Source organism: Pagrus pagrus (assembly GCF_965226575.1).
Source record: "Pagrus pagrus genome assembly, chromosome: 3".
NCBI lineage: Eukaryota > Metazoa > Chordata > Actinopteri > Spariformes > Sparidae > Pagrus > Pagrus pagrus.
The window spans coordinates 18,150,413-18,178,313 of NC_140187.1; the positions used below are offsets into that span (position 1 = coordinate 18,150,413).

The 27,901-nt window shown below is 42.5% G+C and overlaps 3 protein-coding genes across 11 annotated transcripts; 2 read left to right on the forward strand and 1 right to left on the reverse strand.

The window, feature by feature from the left end:
* Positions 1–940: 940 nt before the first annotated feature.
* On the forward strand, positions 941–13,235 carry LOC311253733 (protein polybromo-1-like). 9 transcript variants are annotated; one of them, XM_084347731.1, is made up of 30 exons: positions 950–1,088; positions 2,973–3,122; positions 3,253–3,350; positions 3,433–3,580; positions 3,720–3,869; positions 4,570–4,686; positions 4,767–4,835; positions 4,924–5,022; positions 5,109–5,194; positions 5,285–5,370; positions 5,491–5,707; positions 6,393–6,534; positions 6,623–6,717; positions 6,796–7,075; positions 7,173–7,278; positions 7,360–7,999; positions 8,123–8,334; positions 8,441–8,626; positions 8,740–8,897; positions 8,992–9,243; positions 9,333–9,478; positions 9,597–9,754; positions 9,870–10,053; positions 10,281–10,482; positions 10,588–10,789; positions 10,893–11,045; positions 11,563–11,721; positions 12,127–12,176; positions 12,341–12,554; positions 12,826–13,235. In XM_084347731.1, exons 2-30 carry the CDS (start codon positions 2,982–2,984, stop codon positions 12,987–12,989), a joined length of 4,914 nt encoding a protein of 1,637 aa, XP_084203857.1. In that variant the 5' UTR covers positions 950–1,088; positions 2,973–2,981; the 3' UTR covers positions 12,990–13,235. The 9 variants fall into 9 exon arrangements, with proteins under 9 accessions (XP_084203852.1, XP_084203851.1, XP_084203859.1 ...); XM_084347733.1 differs by having other exon boundaries at positions 943–1,088; positions 6,623–7,075; positions 9,312–9,478; XM_084347730.1 differs by having other exon boundaries at positions 946–1,088; positions 6,623–7,075.
* A 266-nt stretch (positions 13,236–13,501) lies between these two features.
* cse1l (CSE1 chromosome segregation 1-like (yeast)) lies at positions 13,502–23,283 on the forward strand. The gene is made up of 25 exons (XM_084348180.1): positions 13,502–13,612; positions 14,447–14,539; positions 14,683–14,825; positions 14,975–15,076; positions 15,174–15,319; positions 15,431–15,521; positions 15,653–15,760; positions 16,212–16,304; positions 16,410–16,577; positions 16,664–16,793; positions 16,945–17,010; positions 17,268–17,470; positions 17,579–17,663; positions 17,801–17,862; positions 17,959–18,095; positions 18,279–18,382; positions 18,509–18,606; positions 18,718–18,868; positions 19,073–19,281; positions 19,376–19,473; positions 19,586–19,671; positions 19,851–19,932; positions 21,363–21,509; positions 22,178–22,409; positions 22,618–23,283. Exons 2-25 carry the CDS (start codon positions 14,455–14,457, stop codon positions 22,705–22,707), a joined length of 2,916 nt encoding a protein of 971 aa, XP_084204306.1. The 5' UTR covers positions 13,502–13,612; positions 14,447–14,454; the 3' UTR covers positions 22,708–23,283.
* Positions 23,284–23,921: 638 nt separating this feature from the next.
* On the reverse strand, positions 23,922–27,837 carry LOC311254657 (retinol dehydrogenase 10-B-like). Its single transcript, XM_084348536.1, has 5 exons — positions 27,149–27,837; positions 25,171–25,269; positions 24,916–25,061; positions 24,684–24,815; positions 23,922–24,570 (listed from the first exon to the last, which is right to left on the reverse strand). The coding sequence occupies exons 1-5, from the start codon at positions 27,596–27,598 to the stop codon at positions 24,450–24,452; spliced, it is 948 nt and encodes a 315-aa protein (XP_084204662.1). The 5' UTR covers positions 27,599–27,837; the 3' UTR covers positions 23,922–24,449.
* Positions 27,838–27,901: the final 64 nt, after the last annotated feature.

Consider the following 27,901-nt stretch of genomic DNA (forward strand, 5'->3'; position numbering starts at 1 on the left):
CATTGTCACAGATATTTATAATCATCCAGGCTACACAGATTCTTCCTCCTTCTTCCTGATCTTCATATTGGCAGATAGGACACCTTTGTAATATTAACATGTGTCCATGTGGAGGTCCCCAGCAGGTGTAATGGAGAGAAACAATATTACTTGCTCTGATTTTTTTTAAGTATTTGTATTTCAGTTCATCTTTCCAAAATAAATAAATAAATATAAATATTCTAGAAATATATATATATTTTTCCATAACTGAATGACCAGACTGTTCTCAGAGGAAAATGAGGTCAAAAAAAGTAAAAATTGTGTTGTGCTTTGGGGTCAGTTTGTTTATTCAGTCATGAAAACAAAGAGAGGTTGTTTATTCAGTTTGTTTAGGCACAAGAATCAGTCAATAAAGATTTAAATTTCCTCCCCTAAACCACTTAGTGCACCTTTAAAGGTGGCCGTTTAACCCTAGAGGGCTCAATATGCTTATTTTACTCCCACCTTGGGGCGAGTTGTGCCATAGGACTACTTTTTTTTGGATTGGTCATTACATTTGATTACTTGTTTTAATTTCCATTGGCACACAACAACCTGAGGTATATATAGTAAACACACTATTATTTGACATCAATACACTTATATTTTGCAGTGAAATGCTCACATGTAAAGAGTGTCTCATCTCACCCTGCCCTCCCCTAAACTCAAACCACTTCTCAAGTGTTTTTTTTTCCAGCCCAAACGACGAGTGTCAAGTGGACTTTAACTAACAGGAAGTGAGTCAGCGACGTCGGAGACCAGACGTTTTGATTTATAATTGCGCCATGGGTATGGTTTCTAAACACTAAAGCGGCCCCTAACATGCGACCCACTTATCAAAGAATCCCAACATCGACGGGAGAAAAGGCGAAATAATCTTTACACGTATGCAACACGCACTTGTAATACGTCGAAACGGCACACGCTTTTATTTTGAAGGCGAACAAACGGAAGCGACGGTTGAAGTGTCGCTAGCTTGGCACTTGTGTCGCTCCGTCTAAAATCGATAAGTGATTGGTTTTCTTGATGGTTAAGAATTTGTGGGTCTAGTAACGTGCCCGCAGAAGGTAAGCACGCAACTACGTGAAGTGGACAGAATTATAAAATGACATGTTTTCCAATCAAGTGTCGTCGATTTTTCTGAACGGTAGCTTGGTAACGTTGGTCGTTGTCACAGTGATGCCTTTGTCTCGGCGCTAACTAACGTCCGATGATGTTGAAGGCTAACCGTGAACTGTAGCTAACGTTAGCCGCGCTGAGGTCTGGACCCGACTGTCCACACGGAGTGACAGGTCCGTGGACGGCTGCTGCGGTCCGTCTGCTAGCTTGCTGCAGCTGATGCGAGCACACAGCTACATGGCATAAAGAGGGAGCGGTTAACATTTTTTGGCTAGTCAAACCTCCAGACGTGCCAGCATCACTAACGTCCGTCGCTAGAAATACCATTCCAGGTGATGATAGTCAGCAGGCGTGGATGTCACCTCTCTAATCTGAACATGGGGGACGTGAAGCCTGCCAGGAGAGCAGAGTGTCTGTGGAAAACACCCGTGAACTGTTGCCATCAGAGAGGAGAATTTAATTTACCACGCCTGTCCAGTTGTCTCAATTTAATGAGGGTTCAAAGTTCATCTGAGGTGACCTGACATTACTCCTCATGGATGACATGTGGGTGTCTCCAGTCCCCATGGCCCTGCTCCCAGTAGACATCATGTGAGCATTTATAATGGAGTACTTTACTGTGAGCTACAGTAAAGTAAAATATTAAAGGTGCACTAATGAAGTTTTGGGAAGAAACTTTTAGGCAAGAGACAACTCTTAACTGATTTATTTTTATGACTGAATAAACAAACTGACCTCTGAAGACAACACAGTGTCATACTCTTTTACTGTTAAAGTAGCTACCTGTCCAGCTTTAAACGTTAGCCCTTTTCACACAGAGATACAATAAAGCCGCTCCACTGTGTGGTCCACAAAAGCGGCGTGATGGTACGCATCATGACGTTGAGATCTGTGGGTTTTTTAACTTGGTTCCTCCTCCGGTTTCCACCTGTACCTCTAAAAATGTATTTGCCGACTGTTTATGATCACATGGATGCTGTTATAATGTGTTGTGATTGAGATCCTGACCCACATAGGTGACAAACATAGGTTTTTTGCTCTGAATTGCATCATATAATCGCTGTCAGTAAATATTCTGATGTGACTAATGTTTTGGGAAACTTATTTCCCTCGTCGGCGGCTTGTTCATATGCAAATATATCAAATAACTATTTCTGAGTTGGTATTATTACCTCATTAAGATTGTTAATATTTACTTTCTGAGTTAGATTTGTTTTTTCAAAACTACATAGTGCACCTTTAACTTTAACTAAAATATCCAACATTTTTGATTTAAAGTTTTCTACAATCTTGACAAAGATGTTTCTTCAAAAGAAATAAAAGGAGGGCCCTTCCTCCCCTTTTTAAAGAACATCATGTAAGTGAAGCTGTAAAACATAAAACTCAGTGAAAAAAGCTTAAGCAAACTTTAGATGTTTTTGGTCTGTTCTTCTTCTATGTTTTTGTATTATTGATAAAGACACAAACTGCATATCGTGACTCACAATATTTAAAAAAAAAAATGCTCCTCCTCAGACCTACATATTGATTTATTGCCAGTCTGTATATACATATTGTCCCCCAGTTTCTGACTTCTGCTCTGTACTTATGCTTTTCCATGAATTTATTATATTATTAGGAACAATGTTTTGAATGCACTGCTTTTCAGGGAGGATGTAATCTGTATCAAGTTCTGACATGGGTGGCAACACAATCAGCAGGTGTAACTGACTGCTCAGAGCACAGCCAGTGTCCCTCATTGTGATTATTTTATCACTGTATAGTTTGGAAAACTGACTACATAATGTCTCTAGCTTTAATGTAAGGTTTTTCTCCATGCCTTTTTACCTCAGGGGTTCGTCATGGCCTTGAAAAGGAGACGGGCGACATCCCCCTCTAGCAGTGTGAGTGGAGGAGATTTTGACGATAGCCAGACTTCATCGTTAGTGTCTTCAATTGGGAGAAAGAGGAGAAGGACCTCAAACATTCCAACTGTGGATCCTGTAATTTGTTTTTACAAATTTCAGTTACTTGTTTTTGACGTACTGTCAGAATTAAGCTACCTGCACAATTTAAGTAGTTGACATGGGAAAGGATGTGGATATTTTTCAGTGTTTAATCTCTGCCTTGCAGATTGCTGTATGCCATGAACTGTACAACACAATCAGAGATTACAAGGACGACCAGGGCAGGATGTTATGCGAGTTGTTCATCAGAGCGCCCAAACGAAGGTGAGGAAAGAAACGAGCGTCCATTAGATATGTGCATATGATTACATCCCACAGAAAGTGTACAAGTCCTTGTTTCTTACAGGAATCAACCCGACTATTACCACGTGGTGTCTCAGCCTATTGACATGATGAAGATCCAGCAGAAATTAAAGATGGAGGAGTATGATGACGTTGAACAGCTCACCAGTGACTTTCAGCTGTTGTTCAACAACGCAAAAACATACTACAAGGTAAAAAAAACAACTTACAATAAGTTGAAAGGAGTGTGTGTGTGTGTGTGTGTGTGTGTGTGTGTGTTGGCAGAAATGACATCTATGCATGGCTCAGGCTGTGCACCTGCATGAATATGTGCTGCTTGTGTCTGTCTAGCCCGACAGTCCTGAATACAGAGCAGCCTGTAAACTGTGGGACCTTTACCTGCGAACCAAGAATGAATTTGTTCAGCGGGGGGAGTATGATGAGGATGATGAAGATGGGTACGATGCGGGAGACAATCCTGGAGGGTCTACTGAGGATGAGGTGACACTACTAACATTACTGATGACACTGATTTATCATATTATATAACATTCATCTTTAGCATTAGTAAAACAATATAAAGTATGTGGGTTTTTTTCCATTACACTGACTTACCGTACTTTTATGACAGTGCTCATTTTAACAACAACATTTTTAATGAGCTCCATTGCTTTTAATATTGGTATTATATATCTGTTCTTTTGATTTTAAGGTGATGTTATGCAGCTTAGGTGCGTCTTGTAACGAGATGTTTTTGGTTGTAGCAAGGACATTATTAAAAAGTGAAACCACACACATAATAAGGAAACGCAAAAGTAATATGTGGAAAGAATAAGGAGAAAAAAAGGGATAATATAAGTAAATGACATTATATAAAAAATTAATAAATAAAAAAATGTATATGCAAAAAGTAAAATATATATTTTTAAAATATATATCATACACATACAGATGTAAATAAACTTGACAATAAATTAGGACATGTACAACTATTATTTTATAATTTGTTGTCTTAATCTCTGCATTTAGTTATTCTTTCATTTATTCCTCTATATATTTCAACATTTATTTTCTATTTCTTGTTTTCCCCCCACAGATTTTATGGCTCTCCTATGACTGCATAATGTACAGAATACTGTGTATCACTAAGGTTGACACAGTATTTCCTGACATAAACTGTTTGACCACTTGTGTGTAACAGAGTACACCTTCCTGCTTGAAGGAGGTCCTCGAGCAGCTCCTTGATGCTGTGGTGTCTTACACTGAGCCCACTGGCCGTCTGGTCAGCGAGCTGTTCCAGAAGCTTCCCTCTAAAATGGTATGAGCACCTTCAGTGTGTCTTCAGACATTATTAGTGAAATGAGTGACTTGGCTTTGATTCGTAGTTTTTTCATTTAGCAATACCCAGATTATTATGCCATCATTAAGGAACCAATCGATCTGAAAATCATCGCTCAAAAGATTCAGGTATTATATAACAATTTCCCTGTTAAATATTGATTTAATTATTTACATTTATTTTGATAAAATGCTGAATAAATGTATTTGCCATTAGCTGGGCCACTACAGGAGTGTCGGTGCCATGGCTAAAGACATCGATTTGCTGGTCAAGAATGCCAAAACTTACAATGAGCCTGGATCGCAAGTATTTAAGGTGAGTGTGTAACTGAGAATATAATACATGCTGGGGTACATTAGCAGTGTGTGACATACATACCTATGAGCTACTTTGCGTTCCAGGATGCAAACACCATCAAAAAGATTTTTTCTCAAAAGAAGTCTGAGATGGAGCATGGGGAACCGATCAAGTCCAGCATTCGTATCAGGTAAACTGGAGACAACATTGGGAACAATGTGGAAAAAGTCCCGTTAACATTTAACTCTGTCGCTCTTCTTCTTCTTTCCTGCTCTGTCAGGAACAGAAGGTCCGCCCAGGGAGACCGCCTCTCAGCCATAACCATGGCTCTTCAGTATGAAAGTGATGAGGAGGGCATACTCTCTGGTACATCTGCACTTCGTTATCTTCATCAAACATAAATGCATCTACCGGGCACTGATGAAGTGGCTCTGTGGTTATTGATGAGCGTGTCTTTATTTATTCATCTTCGCTTATTTTTCTCAGGTTCTGTCCATTATGACGAGGGGGAATCCGAGGCGGAGAGTATGACCTCTAACATGGACATGACTAATCCCATCTTCCAGCTGTATGAGGCCGTGCGAGGTGCCAGGAACAGCCAGGGCCAGCTGATCTCTGAGCCTTTCTTGCAGCTGCCCTCCAGGAAGGACTACCCCGACTACTTCCACCAGATCAATCAGCCCATCTGCCTCCATCAGATCAAGTAGGATCAAACTCTGTGTGTTTTCATGTCTGTGTTCACAAAGGCCAGAATCATTTAATCCTCAGCAACATTCAAACCTGTCCACATCTTTTCCACCTCCTGCAGTATCGCCACCTGAATCATTCTTTAGTGTAAATCCCTTTTCAGGAGTTCATTAAAAAGCCCAGGAAAGCCTATTAACAAAAAGTCTCTTACAAAATAAGATATTCGGTATCGACTCAGGGGTTTAATGTCAGCTTAAGTTAGATATGACTCTTTAGTTTTCATTTAAATTGCAATATAGGTTAAGTGATTAAAATGGTTTTAAAAGTAAAATGTAAATGAGATCAGCTTGGTTGTAGTGTCTCAATAGATGCTGTGATTTCAATGTCACAAAACACATCAATCAGAAAAATGTAACATGTTTTCAGTAAACACATTACAGTTGGTTTTAGTGCAGTGGAAATAACAGACATTTGCCGTTATACAATCTTTCTAAACAGAAATATATCAGAATTTATAAACACTATCTGGATGAGAGCCCGTTTTGCTTCATTTTCTTCAAATTTTTGTTCATGTTTTATTTTGTTTCACCAACATTCTCTCTTTTTTATTTTCTACCCCTACGGCATCACACACACTCACTGTACAGTACAGTATTTCTGTGCCCTCCTTCCCAAATGTGAGAGCCCGTAATTCCCCACAGGAACAAGATGAAGAACAACGAATATGAGAGTGTCGAGCACGTTGACTCAGATCTGACGCTGATGTTCGAGAACGCCAAACGCTACAATGTTCCTCACTCGTCCATCTACAAGCGTGCACTCAAGCTCCAGCACATTCAGCAGGTCAGTCCCAAAGCGTACCTGATGGAGTTGTGGTATTTCAAAGAGGCAGCACAACCATTTGATGTATGTATTATTCGTTTCCGTCTAGATGAAGAGAAAAGAGCTTTTGCAGAGAGACGATGACGATGGAGACAGCATGCTCTCCTCTGCCACGTCTGACACCAGCAGCACAAAAAGAAAAAGGTTTGTACATTTGCACATTTTTCACGCTCAGTTCTTCATTGGTTTGTGCGAGTTTGACTTTAAGCATTTTGTTTTCAGTCACAAGAAGAACACGAAGAAAAACCGAATGAAAGTCCTCCTAGCTTCTGTAACTGAGGCGCGAGAAGCCAGCACTGGGCGGAGGCTGTGCGACCTCTTCATGGTCAAGCCCTCGAAGAAGGACTATCCGGACTACTACAAGGTCATCCTGGAACCAATGGACCTCAGGACCATTGAGCACAACATCCGCTCAGACAAGTACATGACTGAAGACGCAATGGTGGAGGACATGAAGCTGATGTTCCGCAATGCTCGACACTACAATGAAGAAGGCTCCCAGGTAAGATGTGTTTGGTGTTTGTGCCCACATAATAATTATTATAATTAATTTTCTCTAAGTCAGTCTCTAGTCTGAAAAACACAAGGTTTTGTTCAAGGTGTACAATGATGCTGACATCTTAGAGAAGATTATGAAAGACAGACGCAAGGATCTTGGGCCAGCCACAGATGATGATGACATGATGTCCCCAAAGTTGAAAATAAGTATGTCTTAGTAAATTAAATGAAATCGGTCAGCGGTATGATTGGTTGTAATTCACATACATACACTGTGTTTGATCGCAGGAAAGAACAACATTACTCTGAAGAAGTCCAAGTACCTGACACCTCTACAGCAGAAGCTGAATGAGCTTTACGAAGCCGTCAAAAACTTCATCGATAAGCGGGGCCGTCGCCTCAGCACAATCTTCCTGCGGCTGCCGTCTCGCGCCGAGCTGCCCGATTACTACATCGCCATCAAGAAACCTGTGGACATGGAGAAGATCAAGAGCCACATGTTGGCTAACAAGTACCAGGATGTGGACGCACTGGTGGAGGACTTGGTGCTCATGTTCAACAACGCCTGTACTTACAACGAGCCCGAGTCTCTGATTTACCGCGACGCCCTCGTGCTGCACAGGGTGCTGTTAGAGACCAGGCGTGACCTGGAGGGTGGAGACGACGCCCATGTGCCCGATGTGCCCCGCCTCATCCAGGAACTCATCCGCAGCCTCTTTGTCTCTGTGCTCGGTCACCAAGACGACGAGGGCCGTTGCTACAGTGATTCACTCGCTGAGATCCCCGCCCTGGATCCTGCTAATCCTGAGAAGCCACGACTCAATTTTGAGATCATCAGGACTAATGTGGATCGAGGGAGGTATAAGAGGCTGGATGTATTCCAGGATCACATGTTTGAAGTGCTGGAAAAGGCCAGACGATTGAATAGGTGAGGTACTGTTGACCATCCCATACAAAACCCAATTGTCTAATCAACTTTTAATGCATTGATGTTGGAGGATTGTTGTATTAAAGAAAGCCAAAGTTTTGTTACACCATATGTTCGTTACAGGACTGATTCAGAGATCTTTGAAGATGCTGTGGAGCTGCAGCAGTTCTTCATCCGGATCAGAGATGAGCTGTGTAAGAACGGAGAGATCTTGATGTCTCCTGCCCTCAGCTATACCTCCAAACACCTGCACAGTGACGTGGAAAAGGAAAAGAAAGAGAAGCTTCCCAAGGAGTTTGAAGAGGACAAAATCAAGAGGGAGGAAGAAAAAAGGGGTATTCTCTTACAAATTATATTAAAGATCACAGCACATAGGAGTTAAATCATGTATTGTCTCAGCATATGTGGCATTGTTTTACTGAGTTAGTTGTGATTTCCCAGAAGCTGAGAAGAGAGAGGACTCTGTCGGAGGATCATGGCAGTCAAACCTGCAACGCACATACAGTCAGGACTGCAGCTTCAAAGACAGCATGTACCACGTGGGGGACTATGTGTACGTGGAGCCGGCAGAGCCAAACCTCCAGCCTCACATCATCTACATCGAACGCCTCTGGCAAGACGACACCGGTCAGTTTCAGTGTCTTTGTTAGTACTTTCAGGTAGCGTTCAAGTTCAGTAACACACACTGTTTTATTGAGACCAGTTCTAATTTATTCATCTGTTTCCTCTAATATTTGCAGGTGAGAAGTGGCTGTATGGCTGCTGGTTCTACAGGCCAAATGAAACATTTCATCTGGCCACAAGGAAGTTCTTGGAGAAGGAAGTTTTTAAGAGCGACTATTACAACAAAGCTCCTGTCAGCAAGATTCTGGGCAAATGTGTGGTCATGTTTGTGAAGGTAAATGCTGTCTTTTTCCTATACATTCGTTAAATATAAGTTTGGGCTGTTTGAATGTGTATTGACCAAATAATTTTGGTTTGTTTAATTTAAGGAATACTTCAAACTTCACCCAGAAGGCTTCAGAGCTGAGGATGTCTACGTCTGTGAGTCGCGCTACTCCGCCAAGTCCAAGTCCTTCAAGAAGATCAAGTTGTGGGCCATGCCCTTGAGCTCTGTTCGGTTTCTTCCCAGAGAGGTCCCTCTACCTGTTGTCCGTGTGGCGTCCATGTTTGCTCCCAAACAAGAGGAAAAACCACCAGAGACGGCTGAAGAAAGCAAAATGACAGATGTCACTGTAGACAAGGTAAATGTTTTTTTTTTTGTTGTTTGTTTGTTTTTCTGACGGAGAGTACGTGAAGTAACTACTGTCAGGAAAACAATTTGTGTCTGCAGGAGAGAGAGGATGTTCCGATGGATATGACCAACGGGGAGCCGGGTTGTCAGTATTATGAGCAGCTCTGCTACAACAACCACTGGCTGAAAGTGGGAGACTGTGTTTACATCGCCTCACATGGGCTAGTGCGCCACCGAGTGGGCAGGTAGAGTAACAACATTTGCAGGCTTGTAGGAACATACTCATAATGCATTGTACTTGAATGGAAGTGTCTTCCCACTCACTTTTGTTTAATGTCTTCTTACTATATATATAATGAACAGGGTTGAGAAAATGTGGATGCGAGATGGAGCAGGCTACTTCTTTGGTCCGATCTTCATCCATCCAGAGGAAACGGAGCATGAGCCCACTAAGATGTTCTACAAGAAGGAAGTGTTCCTCAGCAACCTGGAGGAGACTTGTCCTATGACCTGCATCATAGGTACCCTGCTTACTGTACATTGGGTTGAGCTTTGTTTACAGTGTATAAGGTTTAATGTATTTAATTGATAAAAATAGCAAAATGCATTTACTGAGTCAGTGTTCTTGCTTCACAGGGAAGTGTATAGTGTCGTCCTTCAAAGACTACCTGTCGTGTCGGCCCACTGAAGTGCCTGAAGAGAATGTCCTGCTCTGTGAGAGCCGCTACATTGAGAGTGAGAAGCAGATGAAGAAGTTCAAGGGTCTTAAGCGCTTTTCACTCTCTGGGAAGGTGGTGGAGGATGAAACCTACTATTTTAGGTGAAAGAACTATTACTTAAAGCAGCAGAACAGGAAAGAAAAACATCTTTGTTAAAGAGCTACAAAGCACAACTCCCAAATGCAGAGACATTTTTTGATTGTCAAAACCTATTTTCCAGTTTTATGAAATAACTTAAAGTATAGTGGTCGGTTCTTCCTAACTAAAGGATTTATTTGGAAAAGGTGGGTAAAATTGTACAGTTTATTTCTCTGATGGTCTTTTACAGGAAGCTCATTGTGCCCCAGAAGGAGCCGTCCCCTCTCCTGGACAAGAAAATTGAGGAACTGGAGGCCAAGTTTGCTGATATGACAGATGAGGAGCTAGAGGATCTTGGAGATGATGATGGCGAGCTAGGGGACCAGTCTCTACCTATGATGCAGTCTTCCTTGTCTAGTGACATGGATATCATGCCTTACACACCTCCGCAGGTCAGGGTTGGTGTCATTACAAATGTACATTTTCCCTGCAAACTAACGAGCGATCATTTGGCTTGTACCATTTTTGTGAATGTTTCTCCTGTTTTTGGGTGCCAGTCCACACCAAAATCCATAAAGGGCCTTTCAAAGAAGGAGGGTGCAAAGCGGAAGATCAACATGAGCGGCTACATCCTGTTCAGCAGCGAGATGCGAGCGGTCATCAAGGCCCAGCACCCAGACTTCTCCTTCGGGGAGCTGAGCCGCCTCGTTGGCACAGAGTGGAGGAACCTGGAGGCCACCAAGAAAGCTGAATACGAAGGTGAGCAAAACTCCTGCAAGTTCTAGCTCTATCCAGAGATTCTTGTTTGAAGAAATGTGTCATGTAAAGTTTAACACCCTATGCTTGTCTATTTTTGCTTCAGAGCGAGCGGCTAAAGTGGCCGAGCAGCAGGAGCGTGACAGGGCCCATCATCAGACGTCCCCTAGAGCAGGTACCCCAGTAGGGGCACTGATGGGGGTGGTGCCTCCCCCAACCCCAATGGGGATGCTAAATCCCAGCATGACGCCTGTGTCAGGTAACCCCTCATAGATGCAGATGGATCTCCAGTGTTCACTACAAGGCTGGAATAAGAAGCTGAACTGCTAGATGTATTCACATTGTTTAAGTCTCCTAATCACACCCATGTCCGCATGTTTGTGTTGTTGCAGTGTCGTATGTTGTTTCTAGAAATCATTTGAAAAGCCAAAACCTTGATTGTTGTACAGTACTCTTTATTCTTCAACCTTCACATCATGGGAGACACCACATGCCTCTATTTGAATACAGAACATGAAGTGAAAAGTTTGCTGTACACCATTTGAGAACTGGGACTTGAAAATGAGTGCTTGGCAGTAGTGCATGTGCAAATAGTTGTTTTCATCATGCATTTTTCATGTGTGTTGCTTTTATTTCCATGCATATCCATCATAATGATCTGATCATTATATGAAGGCAGATTAACATATTTCTGCATGCTTGGTCGAGAACTAGCTGATGCATGTCTGACTGATGCATGTTGCTTTCTTGTGTTACTGCTGTTCCTTCCTAACAAGGTGTGATGGGTGCGTATAGGTCAGCAATGATGCCCCCGCGGGGCCATGTTGCAGGCATGGTTAGTATGACTGGCATACCAACACATCACATGGGGGTGCCTGTCTTTCCCCAACATCTCCTGCCTGTAATTCCTTGGTTTCCTGGAATGCCTTATTTTGGTAAGAGTGCTGTCACAGCCACCCCACCTGCCACGCAGTTGCTTCCTGTCTGCCAATCTGACTCGCTGGAGGGGCTACCTGTACCAATAGGCTGAGGTCCTTGACTTGATGACTAGTCAGTTGAGAGCACATATCCTGAACTGGGGGTTGGTTATTTGTCCTGCTCATTACCAGTAGGCTCGGTTATAATGTGTCATTGAGAGAAATTCTGTGTCTCCAATGAGAACAAAAGTCCATTTTATTTAATTGTAATTGGCATTCTTAAGTGTTCTAATGTGACTAAAATACATTAAAACTCTGGTTGAATTCAGTATTGGACTTTGAATAATGTATTTGAAATAGAAACCAATATCAGGTGGCCCACTGTGGTTTTTGACACTGTCTTGATGTTGAATATCCCCACAGGTGTCAGTGGCATGGGAGGTGGACCTGGATCAGGAAACCATGGATCCCAGGTAATCTATACAGCTCTGTGAGAAAGAAATGACCAATCCACATGTAGAATCAGGGTTTAGATACATGTTGCTGCCTTGATGTCTTCAGAGGTAAATATGCGAGACTCCTGGATATCATAAAGATTTGTATTAAATAAGTTTACAAACCACAATATGTTCATTAGATGGGTTTGATGGTCCCGGGTCAGCAGGCTCCACCTCCGTACCCAGGACAAGGTCAGATAGGACAACCAGCGCTCCAGCAGCCCTCCACCCCGGTGTTTGTGTCCCCACCAGCGAAGTCTCAGCGGCTGCTCCACTCCGAGGCATATCTCAGATACATCGAGGGCCTTACCGCTGAGTCCTCAACCATTAGCAAATGGGACCACACTCTCTCAGGTTAATCCTGTTTTTCTATTTCCAGTGATGTAGACTGCTGAAAATGATGATCACGCTGGCTGACATAGCTTGGAGATACGGGTTTCTGGGTCTTTCTTGTGCAATTTTAAAGAGTAAAACCTGATTTGCAAGACACATGCACTAAAATATTATTTACACACTTTTATAGAATAACAACAATGTCATATTCTCTAATCCTTATAGGTTATTAACAAACAAATGTAGAATGAAAATACCCAGGTGTGTAATTTTTTTATTTGTGCACTTTCAGTTCAAAAACAAGATGTGCGCCTGACAAAAGAGCAGGAGAGCAGACTACCATCCCACTGGCTGAAGAGTAAGGGGGCCCACAAGACAATGGCAGATGCACTTTGGCGAATCCGTGACCTGATGCTGCGCGACACCCTGAACGTCCGTCAGTCGCACAACCTGTAGCATGCCCGTACTTTGAGCCTCTGTTCCCTCTGTACCTGTGAGACAGGGAGAGGATTAAGCTCACTAAAAGTGTTCATTTTGTGTTGTCGTTAAGAGAAACGTGTTTGTAGTCCAAAAAGCTTTCTGTGTTGAAGCTGTTTTTCTGTTTTACATTTCTGATATACTGTTCTAAGTGCATTACTGTTAATGATTGTCATTCTGTGATGATTGCCTTCATGCTTTCACGATTAAAATGTGAAGAGTTCAGTTCGGTGTGATTTATTTACGCAGTTGGACCTTTATCACACGTCTGTGTTTTAATTTAAGCATCCTCTAAAAGCCATGAGTGAAAGTAGAAAAGGCATTTTAAATATATTTATATAACATATTCACACAGTGGCGCTTATTAATAACCTATACTTGGACTATTGAATGATAAGTTAATAGTAGCCTTGTGTTGCTGCACTTCATAGGGACCCCGGAAGGGGCGTGTCTTATAGCCTTCGTCTGACATCTGCGCCTGCGCAGTATAGTGACCGCGCAGTTCCTTTTGCTCCAGACGACGTTTGAAAGCTGGCAGAGAGAGCACGTCTGAACGGTTTGGAGTGCCTCCCATCCCATCCTGACTGAGATATACTGGAACGGTATGACGTCCCAATGCTTCAACAGAGATCATATTCAGCAAAACGGGATTCAGACTTTTGAATTTTGGGGTCATAGTGCAGTATCTTGCGAGCGGATGCGTTACGTTCGGAAAATTAGCTAACTTTATGGTTAGCTCAAAACACATTAGCAAGCTAACGCTAACGTTAGCAGGCTGACTTGGAGGAGACCTGCTGCTGGATCAGTCTATTCACTGGAATTGGGTTATTGCTTTCCATGCCGCTGTAGATAGTATTGTACGTTATAATGTTAGTTCGGGACAGTAGAGCAATGGATAACTTCTGTTGAATATAACTTAATGTAAGATCAACTTGATGCGATATGCTGACCACCATGTGCTTATGTTTGAACTGTGAGAAGACTAGACACTGCTAGCTTAGACATTACACTGCATGAACCGCTCTGGAGTCAGCGGGGCCAGCTGAGCTAATGCCAGATTTAGGCGATGTTAGCCTGTCTAGCTAGGTTAGCTGCTAGCAAGCTAACGGTACCGGCTGAATGCATGAATGACTGAAAAACTAGCGGCGAAGCTGTAAACTAGTAGCTAGTACCATGATTCACTTTGTCCCGTCACACAGGGAAGTGACACTTTAAGGCGTTTTAATCACAACACGGGTTATTTCAACAAGTAAATCAGGCACACATTAGGTAACTTTAAGTAATGTGATACTACAGGAACCAATACACACGTTAAAATAACGCATGGCTAACATTTCTGCACAGAATTACTCAGCATTTAGATAAAGTCCATTCACATGTAGTAAGGCAGTTAGCCTTTTGAGTGATTTCCTGTCACTGGTTTCTCTCCCCTTTAGTTACGAGCATGGAACTGAATGATGCTAACCTACAAACCCTCACCGAGTTCCTCAGGAAAACCCTGGACCCAGACCCAACAGTCAGACGGCCAGGTAATACAACCTCATGTCATAACATCGACCTACATGTCTCAATACAGTTCCTAAAGAAAACTGCACTCATTGACCTATTTATAGAAAGCACTAACTTGCTAGAGAAACCAATGCCTTTCTGTGTATTGTTTTGTCTTTCTTAGCTGAAAAGTTTCTTGAGTCTGTGGAGGGAAACCAGAACTACCCCTTATTACTGCTCACTTTGCTTGAGAAGTCCCAAGACAACGTGATTCGTGTCTGTGCTGCCGTCACCTTCAAGAACTACATCAAAAGAAACTGGCGTGTTGTGAGTCTCACCAAATAACAGCACATTTACATAGATATGTTTGACTGTATGGGACAAACTGTACATAAAGTAAAGATTACGTACTACATAGTGTGAAGAGAGCCGTTGTTGTTCTGGTCTTGTTGACTATTCTATATGTTTTCCAAAAGATTGAAGATGAACCAAACAAAGTCTCCGATCCCGACCGGACAGCGATCAAAGCAAACATAGTAAATCTGATGCTGAGCAGCCCAGAGCAGATTCAAAAACAGGTACATTGTCACATGTCACAGTGCCTTCAACTCTCCTATTTGAAGGTGTGAAGAAGATACTTAACCAAACCCCTCTTTATCCTCTGAATTTCCACAGTTGAGTGATGCCATCAGTATCATAGGAAGGGAAGATTTCCCTCAAAAATGGCCCGACCTGCTGACAGAGATGGTGACCCGCTTCAGAAGTGGAGACTTCCACATCATCAATGGAGTGCTTCGTACCGCACATTCCCTCTTCAAGAGGTAGAGTTCACTTCTTAATAGCGTAAAATGTTCCCATGATGAACTTCAAACGGAAATCTGTCTGTCTTCTGTCATCCCTTATTTTAATTTGAATTTTAATTTCTTTTTGAGGTATCGCCATGAGTTCAAGTCAAATGAGCTTTGGTCAGAGATCAAACTAGTACTGGACACGTTTGCCCTCCCTCTGACAGAGCTGTTCAAGGTTTGTAATGACTTGCAGTTCATTTATCAGTTATATAGCATTTAACAAATATTTAAATGTATGACATAGTTATGGTGACTGTCCAATTTGAAGAAGTTTTCTTTGTTAATTGTGTCTCTTCTTTGCTGTAGGCCACTATTGAGTTGTGTCAAACTCATGCTACAGACGTCAATGCCTTGAAGGTCCTCTTCTCTTCCCTCACACTCATCTCCAAGCTCTTCTACAGTCTTAACTTCCAGGTCAGTTCAAGTTTCTATGTACTTCAAGGCTTTGCTCCTATGAACAGTTGAATTGTCTCTTTCGTAGCGTGAATGTGCAAGCGCAAACTTGATGTGAGATAAACATCAGCAACTGCTATTTGTGAGTGTCATCTTTTTGCCAAAACGCTAATGGCTGTCAACAAGGCAAATATCTTCTGATACATGTGTTTAGCTGATATATTGTTTCATCCCAAAGCTGAAGCCCTCAACAGCCAATCATCATTTCTTGTTTTTTTAAAAATTAATATTACTATTATTATGAATTGGAAATGGATGCTGTCAGATAGTTCATCATTGTTGAAATGAAATGCATTTGTAATTACTGCGAAGAACAACATCTCCCACTGAAGTGTATGTCTTAGTAATCTATTTACACTGTCATCAGAGATGAGAAACATTTGACTTTAACTTTCCTCTGTATAATTCACAGGACCTTCCAGAGTTTTTTGAAGACAACATGGAAACCTGGATGACCAATTTCCACGGCCTGCTTACTTTGGATAATAAGCTTTTACAGACAGACGTGAGTTTAATTTTCTTTCCCACTCGTGCACATTTTCACCACTGCTGTGCTACAAAATGATTTTATAACATTTGTGTGTTTCTATCTCTTATGACGACTCTGCAGGACGAGGAGGAAGCAGGTCTCCTGGAGCTGCTCAAGTCTCAGATATGTGACAACGCAGCTCTTTACGCCCAGAAGTACGATGAAGAATTCCAGCCATATCTGCCGCGCTTCGTCACCGCTATCTGGAACCTTTTAGTTTCTACTGGCCAGGAAGTCAAATACGACTTGGTGAGAGTTCTGATCCCAGACTGTGTGTCTCTTCTGTGTGAAGTTCACTTTCCTCGAGCTAACAATACTCCTCGTCTTTTTTGCAGCTCGTAAGCAATGCTATCCAGTTCTTGGCGTCAGTCTGTGAAAGGCCACACTATAAGCATCTATTTGAGGACCAGAACACACTCACTAGCATTTGTGAGAAGGTCATTGTGCCCAACATGGAGTTCAGAAGTAAGTAAATGCTTTGTCCTTAGAGTCAGTGTATTGCACCTAGAAATGTTAACAGTAGTTGTTGGCTGATTCAAGACTCTGCCTACTTGGAAACAAACATGTGCTTGTATACTGGGTGATACTGACCAGACTGTCTGTAATGCCACATTAGGCGCAGATGAGGAGGCCTTTGAAGATAACTCTGAGGAATACATTCGAAGGGACCTTGAAGGATCTGGTAAATGCTCCATTAATTATTATCACCTCACCTAATGTACATTATTCACATAAATATTTGAAAGTATATGTTGACTCGCCTTGCTATTTGATGTCTATCGTTGTTTGTCTTTTTTGTGGCGTACAAGTTGAACTCTATCTGCATAGTTACATAGTCAATTGAGGATTTATGGGCAATTTGTAAAAAATGTACAGTTAACAAAAGTGTACAATTACAATCACATCCCAATTGTTAATCATCTTCCTGTCCTTCCTCAGACATCGACACTCGTCGTAGAGCGGCGTGCGACTTGGTGAGAGGCCTTTGTAAGTTTTTCGAGGGTCCCGTCACGGCAATCTTCTCCGGCTACGTGAACTCGATGCTCGCGGAGTATGCCAAAAATCCCGGGGAGAACTGGAAACACAAGGATGCTGCCATCTATTTGGTCACATCACTGGCGTCTAAAGCGCAGACGCAGAAGGTATTGATGACTTCTTTTTTTTTTTTTTATCTTCAGAGGATTATTGAAGATTAAGCAGCTAATACAGTTAACATTTAAAAACTGCTGTTGTCTTTGTTTTCCCACCAGCATGGAATAACACAAGCCAATGAGTTGGTGAATCTGAATGAATTCTTTGTGAACCACATTCTCTCAGACTTAAAATCCCACAATGGTGAGAAACCCCTCACTGCTCTCATTATGCTTTACAGTTACAAAATGGGTTGCGTGTTTAATACAAACATGAGCAACTCGCTGCCACACTTATTTGTGCACACATTAATAAACATCATTTACTCATTGTCATCATAGTTAATGAGTTCCCAGTGCTGAAGGCAGATGCCATCAAGTATGTCATGATCTTCAGAAGCCAGGTATGAACTGTTAACTTTCTCCACAATTTGTTTAACTTCAAAAGTTAACTGGGCGCATTATAGAGGGTTTCTTCTTTTTCTGTCCTTTTCCTGCAGCTCCCCAAGGAGCAGCTGCTGCAGGCAGTTCCTCTACTGATCAGTCACCTGCAGGCAGAGAGCACAGTTGAGCACACTTACGCTGCCCATGCCTTGGAGAGGCTGTTCACGATGAGAGGCCCCAACAACACCACGCTGTGAGTATTAAACCTGCAGTGTGGTACTTTTGTCTCCAGCTTCTGGCAGTGAGAGTAATTGTACGAACACACATTTCACAAAGACGCTTTATAACAACTGAGAATAAAATTCTATAACAAGAATCATAATAATAATAGCTATTAAGGTTATATTTAGCTATTTATCCTTTCTGCGTGTTTCAGTATCACTCCTGTAGAGATGGCACCTTTTACTGAACAGCTGCTCAACAACTTGTTCAAGTCGCTTGCTCTTCCTGGTTCTGCAGAAAATGAATACATCATGAAAGGTAATCCTGTCTGTTCCAATCATTTAAAGCTTATCATTAATATTCCCCAGTTAGTGTCAGACCAGCTCCAGAGTTATGTTCAGTAGCCTCATCATGTCTTTTTTTCCTTTTCTTTAATTTTTAAAGCCATCATGCGCAGCTTCTCCCTGCTGCAGGAGGCCATTGTTCCCTACATTCCCACTCTGATCGGTCAGCTCACTCATAAGCTCCTCTTAGTCAGCAAGGTAACACACACACTTTGTTACTATTTATGGTTACAGATAGATTCACCAACATGCTGGTTTGTTTCAGGGATACACGTGTCAACTAATCCAAACTCTGTCTCCCATTTTCAGAATCCCAGCAAGCCTCACTTCAACCACTACTTGTTTGAGTCCCTGTGCCTGTCGGTCCGCATCACCTGCAAAGCCAACCCCGTCACTGTCAGCAGCTTCGAGGAAGCACTCTTCCCCGTCTTCACCGAGATCCTTCAGAACGATGTCCAGGGTTTGTCATTTATCTGTGGAATTGATTTAAGGGTGTCTGCTGGTCCTTAAAAAGTCTGAAATTCAGTTTAATAAATAATAGATCTTTAAAAGTCAGATACCTGTAGACACCCTGTGAGCTTCTCTGTGCAGATGATATGCTGATAAACAGCTTGTGGCTGATAGAGGAAACTCCCCTAATCCTCCTTTCTGTCCACTCTTGCAGAGTTTCTTCCGTACGTGTTCCAGGTGATGTCTCTCCTCCTAGAGATCCACTCCAGCTCTATACCCTCCTCCTACATGGCTTTATTCCCTCACCTGCTGCAGCCTGCACTATGGGAACGGACAGGAAACATCCCCCCTCTGGTGCGCCTGCTTCAGGCTTACCTGGAGAAGGGAGGTGCCACAATTGCCGCCTCTGCTGCAGATAAAATAGTGAGTGATTCCTTATTATATTTTTCTATACTATATGATTTAAATATTTTGTGCCCATTATGTTGACACATCTTTCTCTCATCTCTTCTCTCAGCCTGGCTTGCTTGGAGTTTTCCAAAAGCTTATTGCCTCTAAAGCCAATGACCACCAAGGTTTTTACCTTCTCAACAGCATCATAGAGCACATGCCCCCGTAAGTTGATTATAGTTATTTTCTCAGTGTCACAATCGTCTATAAAATATTCTACCTGGTGAAATTGATTGGTTCAGGTCATGACATGTTTTTTTCTTCTTTCATTTGCCAGAGAATCGATCACTCAGTACAGGAAACAGATCTTCATTTTGCTCTTCCAGAGGCTACAGAGCTCCAAAACCACCAAGTTCATCAAGAGTTAGTACAAACAGCTCATTACCAACATTGACACAATCTGTTGCGAGCACATGCCTTATAACAGCGCGGGTGTGAGCTCAGCCAGATGAGACTTAATTATCACCACCATATCACTATTGCTGACTGTCTTATAATGCTGAGTTTTAAGATTTGTCACTGGTTTACTTTCCGTCTCGCAGGTTTCTTGGTGTTTGTGAACTTGTATAGTGTCAAATACGGAGCTATTGCACTGCAGGAGATTTTTGACAGCATCCAGCCAAAGTAAGTGTGTTTTCTTCTATAATACACTGTCACAGAATTTAGTGGGTCCATCCATCAGTGTAGCATTTAGGCATTGAGCACACGACAAGGTCTATTAACCTTAACACCACAGAAGATTCATAAGCTGCCTTTTCTTGACTTTGATCGCCCACTCGAGCTATTGAAATCTGTCTTTCTCCCTGCTAAGAAGCACTATTCTCTAGAAATAGGACACGTTTTAAAGGAGTGCTCCATTATCAAACACTCAGCTCTTTTAAGCTTGAAAGGTTGCTCTTTGTGAAGGATGGAAGCTGCAGCTACCTTCACAGTGGTAACAGTGGATTGCACAAGTGACCCAGTTCAGTGATGAAAAAGGTGTTTCTAGCCTGCATCAACATCCTAGAACAATACTTTATACCCCACCTCACAGGGGAAATGGGCACAGGGTTGTGGATCAGGCTGAATTAGACGAATAATGACAATTCTGCGTAAATAAAAGTTATCTTACTGACAACACAGCCAGTCCAAAAAGAGACCAGTAGGGAGAAAATGGGAAAGGGACACAAACAAACGGATTGATATTGTATTTGGAAGCTCCATGTTTACAGAAGACTGTGCATTTACATGTATAATTATAGTGAGTAATAGCTGCCTGAAATTTCACCATGTGATGATGATAATAAGTTTATTTGAAAACAGGGACAGTGCACATTAATAACATTACTGTAAATGCGCCAGAATTAGCCAAGAGGCTATTTTTCATCTGTAGTCCCTAGACAGATGTTAAAGTTACCCTAAAAACAGAACAGAATATGAAAAATAAGATTAAAATGGCGAAGTTACTAGCCAAGGCAATCTGCAAAGCATGCACAGCAGTTAACAACATGACAAAAACATATATAACATCAATCAGAAAACATCATTCAAGACATCCCCAAAACATGCAGCACAAAAACCCATGACGCAAGACACATCACACCACAGCATGCAAAGCAGAAGCACAAACACAAAATGCATGCATACACAATAAAAGCAAGACCACAATAAGACATGCATGCCGACTCATGAAGGCAGACAGACAACAGCAAGATGGCTACAGGTTCAGCGCAGACGGACCGAGGACAGGAAGGTGTAATCAAGTGCTAGTGCTGACAGAGCTAAGCACCAATTAACCATCTCTTCAAATGAGCTCTGAATAAACTGTAGGTAATCAGGTCTCTAATAGTTGCTGGGATGGAATTCCATTGTAGTGCAGCTCTAACAGAGAATGCAGACGGACTACTGTGATGATGATGATGATTATGCTAATCTCTTGCTCCTGCCTGCAGTATAGTAAGTTGTCCCAAATGTTGATGCCTTTGCAGGTCTCCAGTTTATCTGAGTTTAATCAAAGTGTATTCAATCATTAGCAAATTGTATAGTATTGATCCTGTTTGCTTCTTGTGTTGCAGAATGTTTGGTATGGTGCTGGAGAAAATAATTATTCCAGAGGTTCAGAAGGTGTCTGGAGCAGTTGAAAAGAAGATCTGCGCTGTTGGCATTACAAAGGTCCTCACTGAATGTCCTGCGATGATGGACACAGAGTACACTAAACTCTGGTAAGAAATCAGCCTGAAGGAAACGGCACCTAAAATCACACAGAGTCCAACCACACAGCTGTTTTCACTTATGATGCCTTAGTAAGATTAGGGCAGGGACATCTCCCCTACCTTTCTGTTAGACCGCAGATATACTTGATTTTTAAACACACGTGTAGGAAATCGGCTGCGTCGTGAACGTAGGTGGTTATTATGTAATTTTTTTTAATCTTAGAATAACAGCTTCAAAGTAATGTCATGGTACAGTGTCTTATTATAAGCTGTCTCAGCCACTCCGCCCCCCATCACTTGTTTCTGCACTGTGTAACTTCAGTGAGAGGGTAGATCAGTGTCGCGTACATGGTTACTTCAACATACAGGTTTTCAACACATAACATGTGATGTAATGAGTTTTGTTTGTAGTCAGCACTTACATATTACATCTGACAAATTCTTATTGTTATTGTTGCACATTCCACAAAAAGCATTTCAGCCACAGCGCACCATTATAAAAGACACGTCTGTAAAACTGTTGACACGACACCTCGAACTGCAACCAAGGACGATTATGACTCTTTCTGCTATAATTTGGTCCATGGGGGTTTTATATTTGTAAAACTTTAATCGAGCTGAGAAAAGCATGATGTCATCACAATGTAAAATCAATGGTTTCTATGTTTTCTGTCCAGGACCCCTCTGCTCCAGGCGCTCATTGGTCTATTTGAGTTGCCAGAAGACGACAGCATCCCAGACGACGAGCACTTCATCGACATTGAAGACACACCGGGTTATCAGACGGCGTTCTCACAGCTGGCCTTTGCAGGGAAGAAGGAGCACGACCCGATTGGAGACGCTGTCGGCAATCCAAAGATCCTGCTAGCTCAGTCACTCCACAAGCTTTCTACTGCCTGTCCGGGACGGGTATGTTGACACATGCAAGAAATATGTTACTCCTTTGGCTAAAAAGTCATGTTCTGTTGTTAATTTTTATTTTAAATAAAGTCATAATAGTTTTATTGGGAATTTAATAACTATTAATATTATTCCCTAACTCAATAGCACGGTGCCCTGCTGTAGATGATGATGCAGAAAACAAATCGGTGATTGTCGTCTCATGTATTTGCTGCAGGTTCCCTCGATGCTGAGCACCAGCCTGAATGCAGAAGCCCTCCAGTTCCTGCAGGGGTACTTACAAGCAGCCACTGTGCAGTTGGTGTGAAACTGATGTGATGGTGTTCACTTAATAAGGAGACCAGAATACACTGCAGGAGTAGCCAGAGTGACCTCGGGTCACACGACAGACCTGCTTCAGCTGAACTTTAGTCCTTACAGATTTGGTTTGCCTTGACAGTTCTTGTTGGATTTACCAGAGAAGAATCATTTTGCCTGAATTTGGGGTGATGATGCAATTTTTTTAAGGGTTTTTAAAGACATGACCAAAAGTTGACTGACCCTGACGTACTGCTTGGTGTTCGGGCCCGTTGTTTGCTGTGTGGCAAAGCTAACAAGGATTTGGATGTCGAGTTCTGATACAGTTGTCAGTTTATTTCAGTTACAGCAGCATCAGCAGACGTATATTTCAACAATATTTTGAACGCTGAACATCAGAATCATATGGGAGGGACTTCTTTAGCGCTTCTTTTGTATGTTTGATTTCCTTTTTGGAGACTGTAGACTGTGGCTCAATCATAACGCTTAATATTTTTTCTGTTGCATGTTTCCCGTAGATCTGTTCATGTCTCGTCTTTGTTTCTGCACTGTTTGTTAATGTGAATAAAAGAAGCACTTGTATAGATCTGTTGTCACTGCTGTCTCTTTTTAAACAGCGTTTGAGTTTTTTTTCTTTCTACCTTTTTAAAAAAAAAAAAAAATCAGCTTCAGAATCATGTTGATGGTTCACTGTCTTGTAACAGGGTGAATGATGTGTCTATCACTTGTTTCTGCACTATGTAACTTCAGTGAGAGGCTAGGATCAGTGTTACATACATGTTTACTTCAACATACAAGTTTTCAACACATAAGATTGTTGAGAAAAGCATGGTTGAATCGGTGCCAATATTAAAATTAATCTCAGTAACTACAAAATTAACCAAAACCGCCGCAGAATTGACCCTGCTAACCCGTTTTAGAGCTCCCTGATGGTGCCTTGATCCTACCTTGCTGCGTACTGTCAGGCTGGCACTCCCCTCGATTCTACTATTACTATTATAAGTATTATTATTGGTAGTGGTGGTGGTAGTAGTAACTAGTGGTATTGTCAATGATGATATCATTAGTGTATATTATGTTTAGTTGTGTATTTTACTTATTTATCTCTCTTCCTTTGCTCTCCCTTAGTTTTCTTTCTTTTATCCACCCTATAGACTACACACACACGCACAACTCCATACCCCAACATCACACAATTCAGAAATACAGACAATAAAGTTCTTTAAATATATATATTTCACTTAACATCAGTAAATAGGCTATGCTCTGCTGTTGCCTGTCTCTTGCAGTTCACTGTAACAACACAACTGAGACACATTCAAGCCTCTCTTTCTTTTACATTGTTGTCTGTGTCCTCCTGTAAAGCCCGATAGTTCTCATTATAAAATGCAGTGTTGTACCAGTAAATAACCTTGATTCATGTCTCAAACTATGCTGTGTTAGGTCCTTGAATATGAGAGAACTGGGCCTGGCAAAGTCCTTCAAACGTCCTTGAGTTAGATGTTTAAGAAGGCGTGGGAACCCTGTTTTCCTGAAGCAATTCCTGGCAGTCCTTCAGGTCCAGTGAAGGTTATTTTTAACCTGAAATGACCCAACACGTTACCCCTCAACCAATAAAAGAAACACATACTTAACACAGCTCTCCCTTCAAATCTGACAAATTCATGTATTAAGAATATACAGTAAGAGCCTTTGGTGTCTGCATCAGTCCATACATTTAACAGTTTTCCAACATTAAGTTTCTGACAGGACTTAGGAGGACTTGATGTGGCCGTTGGAGGTCTTCAGTTCCACATTCTTGATGAATGGTAGCATGCATTTGTCACCTCCCATGAAGCGATATGTTGCCAAATTTGCATCCCAAGGTAGCAATCTACAAAAGGAAAGCAAAAGAAAACATCTCATCGATAGCGGCCTCAGCATTCAATCTGCAGGTGTAACAGCTCGTCTTGTGCATGTTTGATAAATAACCTGATCAATACTCACGCTCGTGTGAGGAAGGGGATGTACATGAGGCGAGGAATGCAGACCATTTGCTGTTCGCCTAAAATGGCTTTCATGGACTGCTGCACAGTGTAGAGCGGCTCCAGAGGTGGAATCAGACTCCGAAGCTCCTTTCTGAGAGATATCAAACAAAGAGGTGAAGAATGAATCTATTAGTTTTTCTATTAGTGTTAACAACCCTGAAAACAGTTTTTAAATGAATGGTGGATGTTACCTGATTTCACAGCCTGCAAACATCCCTGTGTCTACAATATAAGGGCAGACTAAAGTGGTTTTGATGCCATCCAGGTCCTCTGCCAGCAACTCGTGAGTCAGCGACTCGTGGAAACCGACAGCTCCAAATTTACTGGCACAGTAATCCTGGAGGAGGAAAGTAAACACCAGCAGAGTGATCGGCATTTAAATACCATCTATAATGGATTAGTCTGTTCAGTTTGTGGCTGAGGAAGTCATTGATCGTGTGTCTTACCTCTACACATGCAGTGCTGAATAGCCCAAGAGCACTGGCAACAGTTACAATGTGACCATGGTTCTTTGCTTTCATCTGAGGCAGGAAGGCCTTTGTCATCTGTTGGGCAGGTGGAGGGGTTACAGAGATGATATTAGTACCTTAAAGAAATACAGACGATGGGCTGTGACCCATCAGAATCTGCAGTACTCACAGGGCGACTTTGTGCCTCCTCGCAAAGTTGATGTAATAGACTGAACCAGCATCTGAGAAATCATCATCTTTATAAACAACAGAAGTATATTTTGTGGGTTTAAATGGTGCATATTCTCAAACAAACAGCCCGTGGCCTCAAAGGCAAGGCTATACCGTATATGTAAGTCCATATATCACCTTGGATATCGTCTTATCATAATATGGCGTCAGCCTCACTTTTACTGGTTTTACAGGCTGCGTTACAGTAAAGTGATGTAATTTTCTGAACTTATCAGACTTTGACTAACCCTAACCCACCCACATTGCTACATTTGTGAAAGTACCGATAGTCATCCCTACAATACTGTCAGTATCGATATTGAGGAATTTTGGCATTTCATATTTGATTTTGGCGCTCTGTCCGAACATTCAGTCCAAAGCAACGAAGTACTTTTGGGGAGATTTCAAAATATCAAGAGATATATTTTGTATTCGCCCAGAAATATCTTAATATTATTTTAAAGGTCCATTTTGTAAGATAGTTGATTGTTGAGTTTCATCCCTACAGTAACTCGTCAAATACAGACGCTTTGGGTTGACTATGGTAACTGCCCAAGGGCCTTCGATCATTCAGGGGCCTCTAGAAAAACAATGTTTTTTAAATTGGTTTGTGGTCATTTGATTCATTGCAACTTTGGAAATATGCACCACTTGAGCTCAATATCAGCTGACACTATAAATGCCTTATTGTTTTGTTGGTCCTTCTTACAGGTACTCGTACTGAGCGCCAGTCTGAACTAAAATTCTTACATATTGCACTAAAATATGTAAAGTTTTAATATGGCAGGCTCAGGTAACCACACAGGAGGCAGGTGCTTAAATGAATAAATGATAGTCTTTCTGTTTAATTAAATAAAATACAGTGTTATATGCTAGCTTTGGTTTGCAGTGCTATCTTAATCTCTTGTAGCTCAATGTCAAAATCCTTTATAAGATTATTTAAGATGTTACTATCCTCGACTGGTGCACATCGGAGCTGGGTCCATGAAGTATGACAGCACATAGTACACAATACATAGATTTTGGTAGCGATACAGTTTAAAGGTGCAGTATGTAAGAATTTTAGCTCAAAACATTTAAAGCTCCTTCACTAGCGTTGTAAACACCAACAGTTCTCTGAGCCCAGGCCGCAAGCTGCACAGCTAACGGAGCTGATCGCTATAGTTCCTGTTAGCAGCAGTCAGCGGACACTCTAGCGATATCCTGCCCCCTATTTGTTTTGAGTTTAATTTTACGCATTGCTCCTTTAATAAGTGCCCATCTGCTCACACACACCAGGCCCTGAGGCAGCTGCCCACTACCCCCCACAGAGAGGCGCCAGATCAGGAGCATTAGAGACTGTATGTCCGCTGCTGACATCTTTGATATTTGCTCCTAATGAGCTTACCCTTTTATTGTATGAACATGACCGGGGCTCTAAGAGGATCACGGGTAATAATCACGTGCTGTCTTAGCTGGTGGGCTCGCCTGTGCTCCTTTAACTGTGTGGATGAGAGGAGGCCGCCGCCTGCCTCTGACCTCACGTTAACTTGGACACACTGAGCCGTCACTGAGTGTGTTGCTGTGCTCTGCTCTCATCCCCTCACACATCACTGCACAAGCACTGACCCGCGCCGGCGGGGAGCAGCACTCTGAATGGGTGTTACATAACTCGTGTCAGGCTGGTGTGTTAGCTCTGTGTCAAGAGCAGGTGGAGCGTCATGGTTTCAATTGTGCGTAAAAGTTGCGTGCGTCAAAGGCTCACCCAGAACAGCGCGTGGCAGTTGACCAGCAGCGTCCTCTCCAGCAGCTCGTCCGGACAGTCCAGCAGCCTGCGCCCGGCCACCACCCCCGCGTTGTTCACCAGCATGGAGACCTCCCCGACCTCCGCCCTCACCTTGTCCGCCGCCTCATAGATGCCCTGACGCTTGGACAGGTCCACCGTGTACGTGTGCACCTGAACCCCCATCTCCCGCGCCAGCTTGGCGGTCTGCTCGTTGGCAGCCGTGTTGCAGTCCCATAGCACCAGGTGCGCCCCCTCTTTGGCGAACTCCAGGGCGAAGAGGCGACCCAGCGCGCCCCCGGCCCCTGTTATCAGACACAGCTCGCCATCAATGCACTTGAGCCTCGGCCGGAGGAAAGTCTGGACGACGGCGCTCAGGATGGAGCAGGTCAGGTCGATGAGCATCAGCAGCAGGTCCACTAGGAAGATCATGATGCTCTGGTCCGGTGCTGGTCCTCTGGAGGAGTTAATGAGCCACACAAGCAGACCGCCAAGAGCTGCTGTTCCTCTGCGTGGCGCGGGATTGGAGGGGCATTTTATATAACTTGTGCGGCGGATTAGGACGTTGTCTGATGGTGGCCACCAATAGAAGAGCTTTCAGTCTGATGACCGAGGAGCTGACTGAGTAAACCCGTGCACATTCATAACTGTACATACACAATGGCTGCGTAAGACTGAGGCAGGGATTAAGATAACACTCAGGCCCAGAGCAAATAACACTGTAGTTTAAAGGAA